This window comes from Pipra filicauda, unplaced genomic scaffold (assembly GCF_003945595.2).
Source record: "Pipra filicauda isolate LSUMZ 115617 unplaced genomic scaffold, ASM394559v2 scaffold117_size3949168_pilon, whole genome shotgun sequence".
NCBI classification, from domain to species: domain Eukaryota; kingdom Metazoa; phylum Chordata; class Aves; order Passeriformes; family Pipridae; genus Pipra; species Pipra filicauda.
This window is the reverse complement of record NW_024103629.1, coordinates 3,743,515-3,761,294: the sequence shown is the minus strand read 5'-3', so window position 1 is coordinate 3,761,294 and position 17,780 is coordinate 3,743,515. Positions and strand designations below refer to the sequence as shown.

At 39.5% G+C, this 17,780-nt stretch overlaps 1 protein-coding gene across 2 annotated transcripts in view; it reads right to left on the bottom strand.

The window, feature by feature from the left end:
- Positions 1-4,891: 4,891 nt before the first annotated feature.
- The window catches only part of PPP3CA (protein phosphatase 3 catalytic subunit alpha), a 185,736-nt gene continuing 172,847 nt past the window's right edge, over positions 4,892-17,780 (bottom strand). Inside the window, exons 11-14 of one of the 2 annotated variants that reach the window (XM_027717893.2) lie at positions 15,870-15,954; positions 12,536-12,633; positions 9,850-9,879; positions 4,892-6,635 (exon numbers count right to left, since the gene is read on the bottom strand). In XM_027717893.2, coding sequence (XP_027573694.1) covers positions 6,442-6,635; positions 9,850-9,879; positions 12,536-12,633; positions 15,870-15,954 — 407 coding nt within the window. In that variant the 3' untranslated portion in view covers positions 4,892-6,441. The remainder of the gene's footprint in view (positions 6,636-9,849; positions 9,880-12,535; positions 12,634-15,869; positions 15,955-17,780) is intronic. The other variant, XM_027717895.2, reaches the window with a different exon arrangement.

The window sequence follows — 17,780 nt, the reverse complement described above, 5'->3', positions numbered from 1 at the left end:
TCCTTGTCCCAGGGTCTGCCCTCCAAAACTTCATTTCCCATGCCATTGCACGCTCTCCTTTTATGCATGACCACCTTCAGCTCACAGCCTGAACTCTACCGCAATTTTTAACTGCACATCTAGTCTAAGGTGAATTTTATCAGCCTAGTTTCTGTTATGGCCTCCCAAAGCCTTGGCAGCTTGATACAGCTTCTGTACCTCATCATCTCAGACTTGCGGTGTAGCACTGCTACCACCATCTCCTCTGCCATCTCCCTTGACAAAGGAATGAAGTAAATACACCATTCTCTTCTGCCAGCTCCACTCCTCATTCCTTTCCTTTCTCTGGCACCCTGGTCCACAGCTGCAGGGCTTCCTCAATCCATCAGCTCTGCAGCCTTGCTTAAGCTCAGCCACAGCATCAGCCCCATATTTCCTTCAGAGTGTGCTTTCTTCTCATTTTAGAAAAATGCAGTCTGAGTGCAAAGCTTATTTGAAACCAATAAACCACCAAGTGACAGATAAACAAATTACCTTCTCCTCAGGCAACCTCCTCAGAAGGCTACTTCTCCCTCCCCAGGGAGGCACAAGATCTCTCATTTATGTGATATCCTGATAATGTGCAGATCTGCCCTACGATAATGACTTTATACAAATCACATGCTTCAGGGCTTCAGCCACTTGCCAGCTGAATGCCAGGAGGGACTATTTCCCTCTGTACAAAATTGGTCAGACTTTTTTGATGACTTCATCTTCTGAAGGATCAGCAGCAGGTGGGACACAGGAGAGGACAGAGTGAAAGGGGTCCTCCCTCTTGCAATTGATACTTACCTGGATAATTTGGCAGTCAAATTTATTACCAAATATGGCAACAAATGGTATGCCAATCTTTCTCTGTCCTCTCAGTCTGGTGACGCATTAATTTTCGCTTACCTTCCTGGATCTGTATCTCAGCTCTGCACGTGCAATGTACTTCTGCTTCTTCCACTTTCTGAGGTATTCCTCACATCTCTTCGACTTAAAATGCCAGAAATGCCACTTGCCTTAAATTACTGTCATCGGTATATGCTGTAGAAATTTAAGGGCACATACAGGAAACCAGAGCAAGTAATTTAACTTTTCCCTCCCTCTACTCAGCACTGGTGAGACACACCTGGACAGCTGTGCCCAGGTCTGGGCTCACCAGCACAAGACAGACATGGACATAATGGAGTGAGTTCACCAAAGAACCAGGAAAGTGATTAAAGGACTGGAATATCTGACCTATGAGAGAGTTGGAACTGCTCAGCCTAGAGAAAAGGCATATAAATACTTGATGGGGGGAGCAAAAAGGAAGAAACTAGGCTCTTCTTGGTGAGGCCTGCCAAGAGGATAAGAGGCATTAGGCACAAACTGAAATACAGCACATTTTTAAATGCAAGAAAAAAATCTTTTTTACTGTAAGAGCTGTCAAGCACTGGTACAGGTTTCCCAGAGAGCTTGCTGAGTCTTCACCCTTGCAGATACTCAAAACCTGACTGTACATGGCCCCCAGCAACCTGCTCCAGCTGACCCTGCATGAGCTGCTGGGTTGGAGGAGCTGATCCCAGGGATGCCTGCTGGCCTCAGTGAGTCTCAATTCTGTAACATAACATGCTCCTCTGGCATAAAACTGCGGGAAATTAGTCCAGGTCACAGTATTCAACTGCTCATTTAAAGCAAAAGAGATTATTAAAACACCCAAATGTTGGAGAGAAATTGGCTTGCTCGATCACAGCATGGTTGTCTACATCAGCTGCCTTAGGAATAATGTAATGGCTAAAATATGAAACAACCTCTCGCTCAAGTCTTGCTGCTGTAAGGATTGACCGACTGGGTGCCCTGATTCAAGCTCCAGCAACCAACCACACCAAACTCTGCCCAAAAGGGAGAGGGGGCCTTGGGAAACTCCAGAGCAACAAGGGATGGCCACTAGTGGGACTCCACAAAGGAGCAGACACTATCATGTCTGTCACCACGCCTGCAGGCTTCCCACTAGCGGCAAAATTAGTCCTTTAGCACATTCTTTGCCAAGTTACTTTACCAAAACCAAACTTCTGATAGGGATGACAGAGCCAAGGCAGCCCCTTCCCTTTGCAATCATCTGCTGTGGCAGAATACTGCCCAGAGCACACAGCTATCTGTCAGCTTGATGAAACCTGTTGTCGCATGTAGAACTGAAACTGCTCTCAAGTTATTTAAAAAATGTAAAAAATCCCCAGAGCCTCATGAAACATGTATTCTATAACGCTTACCAGGCTTGATACTGCAAAGTCAGCTCAGCAAGACTCAAAACCCAGTCCTTACTTCTAGCTCCAGCCAACTCATCCTTTTTGTGACCCCCATGAAGGTGGCTACAAGTATGAACATTTACATATGAAAACACGTGAACGTAGATATATTTTTTCCAAAATCACGGAAGAACAAGAAAGTTCACTCTTTTGCATGCCCAAAATAGCTATTTTTAGGGGGAACAAACATAATTCCAAAAGCAACTAAGAAAGCAATCCATAAACTATTTTCCAAAGGTTGTTTTGGTGCTTGTGGTTTTTTAACGCTTGGAATAGCTGATCTCACATCCCTCTCTTTGTGAAAGAAGTGGGAAGATTCATGGATCTGACTAATCTGAGCAACAGTATCTTGAAAAAAAGAAGAGAAACTGATTTCTAAGGACTAAAATTGTAAATTCAGTTTGAATCTATGAAGTGTCCCTAAATTTTCATGGTTTTTTACACTCTGAATGCCACTTCAACTAAAAACTAAAGCTAGAGAGGACAGAGATCAGGACTGTACTAACAAGCAGCATCTTTTGTTGCCTGTTTTTAGCCCTGTTTTCTGTTTTTTCAATTTTGCTGGCCAGGTTCTCAGGAGAAATCCAAGTTATAACCATACTTCAATAGAGGCTCCAGAAGGTCCTCCTCTGGCAATAAAAAAGGCCATCTAAGAAAATGCTGAAAGAATTTACACACATTCCCAACAGCTGGCAATACTGGCAATAGGTTAAGCAGGGCTAAACCTACTGCAATTCTGGGGGAAATCCTGGACAAAATCTGAATGTTGTCTTCTTCAGAAAATGTACACTAAGAGCTAATACACTCCATGCTTAACAGCTGCTGAAAAGAAAAATTATGATAGTGCATAAAATATAATACATGTATCTAACACACTACCTTAGACAGTGGGATTAAAGTGGTTAAAAAAATACAGTAAATCTTCATGTGTGCACTAATGATATCTTTGGCATTAAGGCAGCACATCTGATAAGAAGGAAAAAACCTGTACTGGGAGACACAGTCCAGTGCCTGACACGTCACTGAGTCAGGCCACGAAATCCAAATCTCAGCCTTCAGTGGCACCAGGGCTTTTTCTTCAAATTCATCTACAGCTCCTTCTGCATCAGGAAAAAGAAGAACACTTGCAAGAGATTGGATGCCCTGAAAAGAGATAACCTTTGGAAATTTTTTTTGTCCTTTTGGGAACATTTGAGTATAGCTCAGACCATCCCCTGGAGCCAGTCCAGAAACTGCCCCATGGTAGGACAGTGGGGCTCGCTCCAGAAGACAGCCAGGCCATCTTATCTGGACACCCAGGACACACTGCAACTTTGCATGCTCAGAATATTTTTCATTCTTCTGAGCTATAAAAAGTTCAAAAATCTCCTTTGTGACCAGACACTGTACATTTCCTAATGGATTACTCATCCTGGACTACCTTGCTTATCCATAAGCTCTTTGGCAATTACAGCAGGCATTTGCAAACCCAGCTCTGATTTGTAGCACGGAGCTTTTGCATTAAGCATACCAACTGAAAGGCCTACGCCACACTGTCACTACTGAGCAGAAAAGCCCCTTTCTTACTGTCAAATTGGTTTGTGCAACTGCCAGGGCCCAACTCAAATGAAAGCAGACAACACACGCTGCTGTACTGCCCCACGGTGCTGCTCTGCGCTGCACAGGGTGCCTGCCGAGCGCTGGCTCAGACGTCCCCACAGGAAAACTTACCTGAGGTAACCTACGGCTCTTTAGTGAGCATGTACACAGGGCTGAACGGGCAAGGAAAGCAGTCACGCAAACTGCCACCATTCCTTTCTGCAGAGACCATGCCCATTAGTCAGATGAACAGCTTCACTGAGCAGATGAACAGTTAAGACTATATGTGTCTCTCCCTTGTGCTATATCTCTACACAGTCTGAAATGAGAAGTTAAATCTGAAATGGATCCAGCTTCCTAGTCCCAGACATTATGAATACTCTTTATTTTTGCCACCTGTCACAATTAGCAAGAGCTAAAGTGGGAAAAATATAAGAAAGCAGGCACTGAGCTTATATTTAATAATGGTACCTGAAAGGAGGACTAAAGCAATGCCCACATCATTGCACCATTTGGCATTGTCCATCAGTTCTTCACAGGATGATGGACTGTGGAAGAATGCTGAGCACATTAGGGAGAAAATGAGAAAGCAGACAGTTTGACAGTTCACCTCTACTAAAAGAGAGCACTTGAAATCCAAAACTGTTGAGTTTTTTTTTCCCCTTAAAGGTACATTGTAAATGATACTAACTGGTCTTTTCAAACACTCCAGACAAGGCGAAAGCACACAGAGGGCACGTGTTTTCTCTGTGTTCGTGGGTTACATCCTATACTCATTTTAGTGAAAACCCAACTTCCTAATCAGAACTTGGGGGAAGTCTGCAGACATTCAGTAGCCTAAACAGCTGGGTAATAAACAAACGTTTTTCTTAGTAAAGAACTGACCTTGAGATGCGAAACAAGTCATTCTTCTCTTACACTGACGGTCTTCTCCTGTCCAAAGCAAAAGAGAGAAGAAGCACACAAACGCATGGTGCCTGTGCGCACAGGCATGGTGACTGAGACAGCAAGAAAGGGAAGAGTGCTTAAGTTCATGCACATTTTTATTGAGTAGTAATATAAAATGCTTCTTTCATTGTTACAAGTGCATGCTTTGATTGCCAACATTTCGAAGTCAAATTACAAAGGCAAGGCTGTAGGCTGTAGTGAATTACTTGGGCACTTATACAATTGTTAAAAAATATCAATGGACTGTTTTGTTTTGTTTCCTTTTCTTTTTGAGAATGAACCAGTTGAAACCCGTAACTGATATACAAAGGGAAAAAAGTGAAAAAATTACACATTTTGTGGCACATGACAAAACAGAACAAAATGACTAAACCATTATGACATTAACAGTTATCATGCATTTAGAATTTCACATGTAACTACAAACTTATTTAAATTTCACAAGGTTTGCTAAACATGCTACCCATCTATATGTGCACTGACAAGCTTATGTTAAAAACTTTAAGAATACTCTCCCCCTTAGATTTTTCAAAGCTTTTTTTTGATTACAAAATTTCAAAGGCATTAAGCATTTTTTTTTTAGAGAATATAAAGTACGCCAGTATACATACATTTCCAGTATAAGTCAGACCACTAAGCGCATTACAGTCCCATACAGGCCTATACAGCCATTTTTTCTTAAAAAACATGCATAGGCAGATTTTTACAGAATATAGATGCTTTTCACTGCACTTAATATGGTGTCTTGTTCACTATACTTAAAAATGCACCACTCATAAATATTTAAATTCAGCAAGCCACAACCAAGACTTGATTTACCAAAAAAACCCCCAGAAAACCTCCCAAACCAAACCCCCCTAAATATAAACAGCAAAAAAAAGATAAATGTTATTATTCCAGTTTTTTTTAAACAAGGAAAAAGATAATTGCTGCCAAATTAGTAAGATAAGTGTTATATTTAAAGAAGGGTATTGAAGCACACTAAAGAAACCTGAGGTAAGCATAATCTGTACAAAATTAAACTGTCGCTCTCGCTCTCTCTCTCACTCTCTCTCTCTTTTTTTTGGCATTTTAAACAAATTTCCAACATTCTTTTTTTTTCTTTTTTTCTCTATATTTTTAAAGACTGCCTAATTTATTTCATAGCCATTGTCTGACAAGAGTAGCAAAACATTATCAATAAATAGTCCTTATTTAGTTTGTACATTTTGTTAAAAATGTTTCGATGTTGATGTTGAGTGCTGCAACTGTAAACGTACAATAGTTAGTAAGAAATTAAACAAAGTTTTCATGTCCAGTAACATAATAAAAGGCCTTTCAGTAACATATCTAGACGTTCCCAATGCAGTAGGAAAACATGTTCATTCCCCTAACTTTGCAATATATACCAGCATGAGCTTTCATTTTTCTACAAGCATTTAAAGGCATATCCAAAGGAGGTGTCTCTCCCCCACCCCCCCTCCCACCAAATTAAAGTTGACGATCTCTTCGTAGATGATTTTTGTAAACTGAATCCAACACCTGGCCCCCAGAGCAAGTAAGCTATTATCAGAGGCAAGAACATCCCACTGCCGATGTGCAGCAACCCCATCGCGCCCTGCAGCTCAACCCCCCTCCCGGACAGTGGTCACTGAATATTGCTGCTATTACTGCCGTTGCTGTCCGTGCCATTAGTCTCTGTGGAGATTGCCTTGTTGATGGAGTTAAGGTTGGCATCAGATGGCACATCTCTGCGCGGAGGCATTCGCTCATTAATTCGATCTAAGCCTTTGGCCTCTTCGAAGCTAGTGATCTTATGCTGGGGTGAAAATCCTTTGATAGCTAAATAAAGGATTATTAAGAAGTAAAATTAGCAAGGTAAAACTCTCGGCAGCTTTTTCCCCAATTTAGTAACAAGTGTGAAAGTCCTTCTTTGTGAAGGCGGCAATGAGAAGATCTGACAACACGACCGACTCCTTACCGTGCTCAGAAAGAGCTGGGTGTTAACCACCACCGTCTCTTGAAACACAACTATTTTTTTCAACACCATCAACTTCCAATACCTTGTTGTCCACTGGGGTTCAGCTTAGAGTGCTAAGATGCTGACATGAATCTACAGTTTGCAATTAGGAACCATGCTTAGGGCACAGCCATGAGCTGTGAGGTAGCATTTGTTGTCATCACAGCCTTAAGGACATTGTGCCTTGTCCTTACACCCTTTCACGAGCCAAAACTCCCACTTGACTTTCAAAAATCAGGGAAAAAGTGCTGGCTAGTTACAGATGGTGATGACATGGTGAGGCCAGTTTGTGGGATATACATTAAAGCTATAGGAGATCTGGGGTGACCCTACAACAGGTTCTCAGTGCAGGTGAGCTGCTTGTTGAATGCTCAGGGCAGTTACCCTCCCTGACACATTCCTGCACTTCTAAAGAGCAGGTTGAGTCAAACAGCAGTAACACTGTGCAACATGGACCGGGATATTGTCATTTTGGTACATTCTTACAGTTTAGCTTTGGAAACGCACTGACAAAAGACCAAAGTTCCAACTGATCCTGAGGACTTTTGATCTGCCCTTCAGCAGCGACATTGGTGAGGCCACACCAACCTCAGAAGGGAGCCACAGGCTGGGGAATGCATTCATAGAGTGATTTTTATTTAATTTTATTCTCTCTTTAATTGAAGTGTTGAGCATCTTTAGATTTAAAGCAAAAGAGAAAAAAGCACTGTAGGCAAACAGCAAGTTTTTTTGTCATAGCCTTCTGTGTATTTTTCTCTTGTCTGCACCAAGTCAACGCACTGCACTTCCAGAAGTGGCATTTCTGCTATGCCTCTATCATAACATGCCATAGAGCAGAAATGGTGTGTTAGTACCAGGAAACTGTAAACTCCCTGGAGAGAAAATGGTAGGGGAGTTTCAAAGATTAAATTCAATATTCCTTCTCCCCTTTTATCTTCTCTTTACCTCAAAGTACTCCTGCTCTCCTTCCAATATGCTGTCCTGATTTTGGACAAGTTGGAATTCTGTTAAAAAAAGGCGAACACATCCAAAACTCCAAAACATCCATGGTACCAATCTACTACTCCTTGCATTTTGGGGAGAGCAAAAAAACCATTTTCACGCTGATAGTTTTGCCAACCATTCCTGTGAAAATTGATAGATCCTGTTTGCCTCAGGATTCAGTTCTTTAGCCAGTTTCACAAATGTTATATTGGAACTTTGTGAAGTGCATGGGTTTTAACATGTATTATACTTCAACTCAGGAAAACAATAAAAACATAATGGTAATTAGTCAAGCGAGTAGGGATAGAGCAGTGAAAACAGAACAGGTCCTAGAGTGAGTTTTCTTAAGGTTTGGGTTTTGGGTTGTTATTTGTTCTTACTTTATCCTCTACCACAAAAATTAAGATGTCTAACAAGTACCCAAGCCAATCCCTTGAAGCAATAGTTTAATGGATGGCTTTCGGCATTGAAGCCAAAACGCTGTGTCCTGGAGCTTGACAGCAGCACTGCCCAGTTGGTGTTACTGGGCCCTGAATCAAACTGCAGAGGGACAACTGGTAAAGGGTGAAACTTTTTCCCCCTCAGAAGCTTCATCTATGCAGACAAGTTGTTGCAACTATGGTGAAGGTGTCTCACTAGCAAGGATGGCAAGTCTTGAAGGATTAACTTGAGGGCTGCATATTGCTAGCATGGGGGCACGTTCAATCAATTGTATTTCAAGTAGACACGTTATCATCTGTAACACTAAGGAAGGTGCTCTGCTGTAGTTACTGGTCAGACAATGAGTATTAGCAGGTTACATTGAGAATATACTAAAACACAACACATAGTCACAGAAAATCACAGAAAACAGCCAAACTGTCAACAAGAATGCACACTGCAGATTAGAGATTGCCGATAGGAATAGGTAATTCCAACATAAATAGCAGCTTACTCACTGCTATTTAGAAAGCAGTTGTATTTTCTCTTACTTGTTTGTTCTGTAATTTTATTCACTGCTTCACAAAATTCAAAAACAAATTCCACTGGCCAAAAGGGCACATCTTACCAACGGACAGCAATCATCAGATTTTTTTTTTAAATTAAGTAAAAAAATAAAAAATACCCACAGAAAATTTGAGAGGGGCAAGAACAAAATACAACTGAAGAATTTTGTTTTAAAGGGGAATTCTGAAAATTCTTCTTCCAAAACTTTATAATGCTGAACGAATATTGTGCATCTCCTTTGCAATACATAGTTACTTAGATTTGAAGTGTAGCATTAAAAATTGCTTAAGGTTTAAACTAGAGGTCTGTCAACAAAACACCATAGTTTTCAACACTGAATGCTCAGAAATCTTCCAAGGCAGCCAGTCACTTTGTATTTGTAGCTAAAATGGTGCCTGTGTTAATGGTTGCTCTAATGTAAATATCCAGTGTGTAAACTGCCACTACCAGAGGAAGCAGACATCTTGCAGACAAATGTCTAATGTTGGTTTACTTTTAAAGAGAAACAGAAACATGCTGAACTGTAACAAAAGACCAATAAAATTTCTTTACTAGTTATCTAAAAGAAAGGAAACAAACTGAGGCAAAAAAATAGAAAAAGGGGAAAAGAAACAAAATCAACAAAAAGAGAGAATATTTATAAAAAGCTGTGTGTTTTCCTAGACTAGAGATCGCTGAGGATAATCTGAGGCAGAGACAAGAGCCAGTCTCCAGCACACAGCTTTTGAGCTATGTGTCACAAAGCATTTATGATCTGCTGCCGTGTTATGTCCCTTGAAATCCAAGTTCCCTGATCTCCTCCTGTGGCATTATTCAGTGCTTCCTTCAACATACAGCAACTCCAATGTTATTGTAACTTTCAGAAAGAAAAAAATCTCAACAGCAGCAACAGAAAGAAAAACCAAAAAACATTTTCCCCTTTAAAGCAATTACATTTTGGTTAATACCGAGCCACAATTGTTAGCCCAACACCCACACAATCTGTACAAGCTACAGCAAAATGAATACACCCAGCAGAGCCCTTATCTGTTGTGGCACCAACAGAAAGGGGACTGGCCAATTTACCTTCATCAGCCTCAATAGCCTCAACAGTAGCTGAAGAGAAGAAAGGGGTAGCAAAACGAATGAGAAAAATGAGCAGAGGATTTTAACTCTAAGAACAAGTCAGTGAATAGCAAAGGAGCTACAACACTAATGTTACTGTAAGTGCTGGATTTTGGCAAAACAGACACACAGAGAAATGCTTACACAAAAACAATAATTTGCAGATTGAATTAAGCTAGAGTTTGTTTTAAAGCAGAAGTTTCACAAGCTAAAAGTTCTTAAAGACACATTTGAGTAGTTTTGACTCAAAAGAACTACAAAATGTAAATGTCTTCCATATTGCACATCTGACCTGAAAAGGTCATTATGTAATTCTCCCAGCTCTGAATAAGAGCAGTTTGATTTGCCCTGTCAAAAGAGAACAAAAAATGGCATAAAGCCATCACGCAAAATTCATACCACTTACAAAATCAGCCTGAAAAGTATTAGCTACCAGTATAAGGCAAAAGAGCCTCATATAGAATTATTTTTTTATCTCCCCTGACTAAAAGAAACCTCCCCACAGCATGGGACAGTTTGCTTAGAAAGCTCTGCCTTTGCTTGCAACCTTGCCCAGTCTGCTCCATATGTAAGCTCTCTTTTTGTCAACCCAAGTCTCTGAAAACAGCATTCTTCTAGTATTTTATTTAAATCAATAGATGTAGACATAAGATTGAAAGCTGTTGGACCCCTAGAATTGCAAAGCCTGGTCTGAGAGAGCAAAGTTTGTAACCGGGAGGTTGCTGCAGTGTTATGGAATACCATGTTACCACAGTTCTGAAACCATTCATTGTTCTTAAAGACATAATTTCATTTGAATCTTACCCATCAGCTTTGGTATGAATTTTTTTTTTTACAGTCAGAGATTTAGAAGCTGATGCAAATCATCAAATGCAATCCAATATAGCAAATATTTTAAAAGAAATTTTGATTTTCAAGAATTTCTCTGATTTTGAGAATAGCTCCAGAAGTCAAGTTTTTAGGAATTCCTCTCCTTTTTTGTCTTATTTTCCCCTACATAAAATCCCAATTTTTTTTTTTTGTAGTTAAGATGTTAAATATGGATTGAGATAAATTCTAAAATATCTATACTATTATCTTGCTGCATGGGGAAATGGGAGGATCTAACCCGCATGCACTAAGGTAAGCCTATGCCTCTCAAGCTGCAGAGCAAGAGAGATGGCAAAAATCAGGAAATGAAAACAATGCAAACGTAAAGAAACAGAAACACGATAACTAGGATGAGAAATCAAAACGAATAACCAGATCCAAACCAGCACTGACACATTAGAAAAAAAAGACGACTAAAATGTATACTTCCACAACAGAACATACTACTCATATTTTCTGTTAATACATATGGTAATATGTGTGCTTAACAGAAACTATGTGAACTTCAGAGTATTTGGTGAATGGGGTACTACGTGTTAACTAATGCAGAAGCTTGTGTATAGTAATGTTTTACTCAGCCAGAATACTGCAGTATGAGGAGATTTTCCTTTTAGCCATTGTAGCAAGAACTTTTGGCAATTTTCTCAAGTTCATTTCTATTCCTAGTATTTTGCCAGGGCAACAATAGCAGTTTCCTTGGACCAAATTTTCTGACAAACGTAAAGCAACTATACGGAGAAAAGTCTAGGTAAAGACGACAAACCCATTAAGAAAGGCATCCTGTGAAATCATATTGCAGCATTTTCAAAGCAGAACGTTACTATGTCCGTAACACACAAGTCATCAACAAGAAAAAAGGGAAGGGAAAAACAGGGAAAAGAAGGTTTACCACTGTATACCTGAATCTTCTGGGTAAAAGAGACAGTAAAGGGAAAAATTACAGAGAAAGAATGCTCCAGGAAGGAAACAGGAAAACAAGAGGCTGAGACTGTGTCAGGGTTATAAAGCATTTCTATTTCTTACATCTACTGCCAACAGAACCTCAATATATGAGAGACCTTTTAGTGTGCCTGCAATATATTCTGCAGCAGTACACACAGAAAAAAAAGGAGAGCTTGCAGGAGTAAATGAAATATTCTGCAGCTCATTGTTCCAAAAGGAATCAAAGGCAGCCCTACTACAGACTTACCAATTTCCTACAATACAAGAAGCACCTGGTATAAAACTGGCAATCTGTATTGTGTTTGCATACAAGGCAAACACGGTGTTTGTAAGAGCCTTCCTTCACTTGAGCTTAAATCAGAGAGAAATTGTTCTCATGCTGTCACTTAGAATTGTTAGGAGAGAAAATCTAATTCTAGAGCTATTTTCCATTGGTGATTCTCTGTGAGGAAGAACAAATCAGATAAAATACGAGTTTGAGTGTCATTATCTAATCTGAACCTTCATTATTCCATGTATCAAAGTTCGTTCTTAAAAAAAAAAAACAACAAAAGATGCTGCTGACTGTGGAGAGAGTGCACTTCACATGCAGTCCTGACCTACTCTTCTCAACAGCTGACTTTCAGGGACTCTCCCCCACCCCTTTCCCTGGAAATCAGTGGTACATAATAAGTCCTGAGAAATGGCCTTACATGAACTGCTCTCAAATGCTCCAGCACAACAAACCGCCTGTTTTATTCTGTTCGGACAGCTGCCGTTACTTTTCTTAGGTTCTGCAGTTGAAAACCAATTGGTTTCTTCATATGTAACAAGACACAAAGGCAAACAGGCTTACCGCTTTGCAGTGTTTGTTTTCCTCCAGAGAGCACACCACTGGGCAGCATTCCTGTTGGAGTCAGACCTTTCAGCGTCAGCACACTTTCACTCTCTTCTCTGTGAAAGTTAAAAAAAAAAAAGGAAAGAAAAAAAGAAAAACACAACAAAAGTAAACAACTTCCTTTTTTAAAAAAATATGGAACATGCTTTAGACACCTTGAGCTACACATGCTCTAACCCATGTGCCATAACCTACAATGATTTGGTTATTTCTAATCTCCTTACCAAGATAGACTGAACTGGGCGGTAACATCAGCACCAGTGCAGTTCTTCTCAGTGCTGTGTACGTGGTTAACCTTTGCATCACACCACACACAGACTCCCATTATACTTAACACTATAATCTGCATCTGTGAAACAATATATATGCAAACCCACAAACCTGAGAGAAGGACCAACAGGATCAGTTGTTGCCAACAATACATTTAAGCATCTTACACTGTGTGGTCCAAAATCAGCTTAAATTTTGTTTTGCTCTTGTCTACACTAGCAACCAGGTGCATTATTTACTGATGATCACCACTTAAAGAAAGGCAGCTAAAAGTTCATTAAAATTAATAAGCACTTTCACCCTTTCTAGTAGTGATCTTAATAGTTTTGTATGCGAAAAATAATACTGGATTCAAGAAAATTGTTTTAGGAAACCTAAATATGTTTTGCTGGTTTCAAATACATGCAGTTTTTAATACATGGCAAGAGGAATACAACAGCTCTATCCAGAGAAGCATTTAAGTACAGCTTTCTACAAGGACTGTAATGCTGCCTGTGATGACATACTTTCTCAGCAGTAAAACTGACCCCAATTCCTTAAGAGAAACCTATTTTGAAGTGCTTTACTTTGAAGTATATAATGACATTAAGCTGGAGGAAGCAAACACAAAGACAGAATTTAGTTCCACATTCACTTGAGGATAATGTGGTTTTGTCTATAAAAACTGTCTCTCAGCAATTCTACTACTTACAGTTTTCTTTAGACCTATGTGCCCTGAATTACTCACATATTTCAAACTCTTATTTATCTACTATATATACTCTTCAAGTTCTATTTTTAGTTTGAAAATAATTCTCCTTTTGCTCACTTTTCTTTGTGTTAATAGTCAAAATCAAATTGTGACCATTTCCCTTGCAAGTTTCCCAAGCAATTAGAACTAATGAAACAGTGACATATTTTCAGAATTAACACAGTATTTTCATCATCAAGAATTGCACGCCAAAGTTTTTGCTTTCTCTTGATTATTCAGTTTATTTCATCACTCTCTTTTTTTTAAATTGAACTGCAATGGGACTTTTAGCTTTACCCTCATAGGATAAGTTTATTCACAGAATTTTTATTATCTTTAAACTGCATATGCACAAGAAAGCTCTGTATCGCAGATTCTGAGATTTTTTAGCCTTCGATGTTCCTTAATTTCTATTTGATGTCGCAGAATCACAGAATCTTCTGAGTTGGAAGGGACCCACAAGGATCATTGAGTCCAACTCTTAAGTGAATGGCCCATATGGGGATCAAACTCATGACTTTGGTGTTATTAGCACCATGTTCTAAACTACTGAGCTAATCTCAGTTTCCTCTCTGTTTACATTTAAAAAGAAGGATAATAGACTGATTAAATATTTTAACCACCCTTCTCAGGGAAATATAAAGACTGATTTTCATCAGTGCCTTAAAATGTTGATATTCATTAATTATATATAATATTATAATTACATTCTACTATATATAAGAATATAAATAATTAAAGAGGGCTCAAAGTTTCAAACTGTGATAAACCCCTAAGATATGATGCTTATGCATCATATGTCACTTTAGGCAGAACACACGCAAGAATTATTCTGTACCCTTCTTCCATTCTTGAAACCATTAAAAAGCTCCTGCCTCATAGATTCCTTTGAAAAAGTCTGACATAGAGGTGATGTCAATCATCTGCAAGTTATAAACCCCCAAATATATCAGCTGAGCATCCAATTTCAGATGCTTCTGCTTATTAAAGTTCCCATTTCTGTTGAAATAATGTTATATTTCAAAAGGTGCTCCACAACAAAATACAACAGATCCAGAAGCTGTGGTTGAAGGTTATGGGAGAGAAAGCCAGGTTTCCAAACTTTGTTTGCTCCACTATCATCACAAAAAAATAATTGTGCTGTTTTATGAAGGTGGTGGCAATGTCAGCACCAGGCTCTCTGCCAGACTTGGTACAGAGGAGCAGGTGGAAACATTTGATTGCTCCCTCGTCTTGTTTAGGGAAAAGGAATAATGCCAACTTTTTTTTTATGGGCACATTTTGAAGTAGCTTGTGCATCACTAGTAATTCACATGTAACACTTTGGGGAAGTCCTCCATCTGAGTATGCTATTTAGAGATATCCTGTTGCAATCTGTGAGGCATGGACAAACTGCAGTGTCCACGCAAAGCCCTGATGAGAACCTGCCCACTGCTTGCATGCTGCAGGAGAGTTTCAAACCAAGCAAGTTTGAGAGTTTCCTCTAAAGTTAGGAGTATATTCTTCAAGTAACTATTTTATTTATTCTTCTTACATCAGTCACACAATCACACCAATAAAATTTTTTAGAACTCCCTTGATTTTCCAATAACCATCATAGCCATAAACTGACTACAGCAGAGCAATATACAGTTTCCTGAGGAAAAAAAATCCCTCTGCTGAACTGTATTTTCCATATTTAGACTTCAGCACAGTACAGCATGTTTTCTCTTCTGCTCAGAGACATCAAACGGAGTGTTCTAAACACTGGATAGCAATTAGTTACTCATGTTCATGTGTTTGGGGGAGTGAAGCCCAAAGTAACAAGCTGCTGTTGCCTGCACAGCGACTTCCTGGATTTCTAGTTAAATGACCCTAATGCTTTCATATTTAGTCATCTTTACTCGTGGCTATAGCAACATCTGTGGGTGACAAAGTGGGACAGTTGGCTTCTTTTTTAATGAGAGGTGATGAGTAACATACCCTTTCTCCATGTTTAACTCTTGCCTCAGAGTGACTAAAAGATAATTAGTACACCTGATGAGCAATTTAAAAAGAAAAAGGTAATTGCAATTCTTTTTGCTGATGTCTTTTGTTTGTCTGTTTTCCATTCAGCAAAAGCCCTGAGGAAGAAAACTATTCAGAGCCACAATAAATAGCAGTATTGTATAAATAAAACAATCTCTAAAAGGTTACAGCAAAACTCAGATGGGTGGTATACTAAAATAGCAAATCTGCTGTTTGAGTGTTCTAAGTAACCATTCAAAGATGTCCCTCAACATTAAAAAAATCTGAAACAGCACAAAACATTACCTTAACACTGAGAAAACTCTAGCCATTTTTCCTATTGCTCGTATCTTGTTCCTTATAACCTCCTTTCGAGCAGCAGCTGTTGCTCCTATGGAAAACATATTAAAAACAGTTATAGGGATTTGTAAACAATTAATCACTCTAAATACAAGAAACATCATATCAATGTTACAGTTTGCCAAACAAAGCCACATTTGTAGTCAAAACTGAAAACATTTTTTTATTTACAGTTCAAGACTGATCACTTTTGATCCTTTTTTAAAACTGCATGTTTTCTCATCAATGTAATTTTCCATTTCAAAAATGTTTTCAGACACCATACCCTATGTAAACAAGTTTCTTAGAAAACAGTCGAAATGCCAAAAAGATATTCAACATGAACTGTGCCCAAACCATAAGTGAAAAAGAAAACTTAAACAACAATGGACTTAAAATCTATTTAATAATCTGATCATTTTAAGTAGGGAAAAAATCATGTCTCAATTAAAAAAAACCAAACAACCACACACAAAATATCCCAGGCAACAACCAACCAACCAAAAAACCCCCCAAGCCCCAAACAAATTGGGTTAAGCTTAAAGCCAGGAAAGTCCATTGAGAGTTTTCCTATGCCTAGTTAAAAGGTTTTTAAAAGGTAATAAAACCTAAAGGCAGAGTTCTGAAAACCAGCATGAAATGGTTGGGATTGTGTTGTCTGGCAGTGGGTAATGGAATTCCACAGAGCAACTTTCTTCTCATCACTGCTCAAAATTACAATTACTTTGAAAATTGTAAATTCACATAATACTCTGCCTTTAAAAAAAAAAAAAAGTAAGATGCAACACAGACTACAGTTCAGCTGAGTTTGCAGGTGTACTTGTTACTTGGGTATCATCAAAATCTGTACATCCAAGAGAGAACCACCTGAATGGGAAAAGCAAATAGTACTCATTTATCACAGCAAGGAATTTCTTTTAATAAGGACCCTCCAGGTCCCTGAGAAAATGCCCTGTTATACTCAGAAGACCAGCTTCATTTAATTATCACAATCATAATCACATACATCATGAAAATTTCTCCCAAAGGTTTCTGAAGGACAGGTAACCTTGACTTGTACAGCTGCTGCCTGACAACTCCTGCCTCAGAAGTTCCAGAGCACAACCCAAAAACCCCTACACATCACAATAACACTTGCTTCTTTGCTACTCCAGAATTCAAGGACAAAAATGAAAATGGCTACTTTCAAATCCTAGCAAACTGATCAATTTTATAAAGTAGAGCCCATGACAGAAGCTAAACTATCAGAAAGGGGCAAAAATGAGGAGGGCAGTTATGGCAGCAGAGGGGATAGCCCCAGGGATTGGCAGCAGGGATACAGTTGCCTGCAGGCACCAGGCATGGGAGTAAAGCGCTGCTGAACACAGGTGATGGATGCAAGAAGTGGAAAGCTGCTAAAGACAGAGCCATGGGTCCTTGCTTTGCAGACTCTCCTTTGCTGTATTATGAGGGCAAACTGATCTCAGCTGAAAGGGCTTGTAAGAAAACACAGGCTCTGCTGAACTCAATGGCAAAAGCCCCATCTGCTTCAGAAGCATCAGTTTCACACACTGCTCCTCCTCCTCCTCCTCCTTCATGAGGTGCCAGCTGCTCTGGGCAGCGCTGGAGAGGTCCAACACTGCCAACCATGAGATCTGCTGTGCAGTAACTCTCACAGTTTCAGTTTTCTCCACACACCTCTGCTGATAGCAGCCCCATGTCCCCTCTATCAGGCACTGTCACCTTTCCTACTGGAGATTTCCCAATTACAATTAAACTTTCAACTGTCTGAGATTACCACTGGAAATGCAAGCATTGCTTCGTTGTCATCAGCAGATGACCAGGTGTCCTGGCTGATACCCTGGCACTTCAGAAGAGGTGAAAAGGAGGTACTTTTTT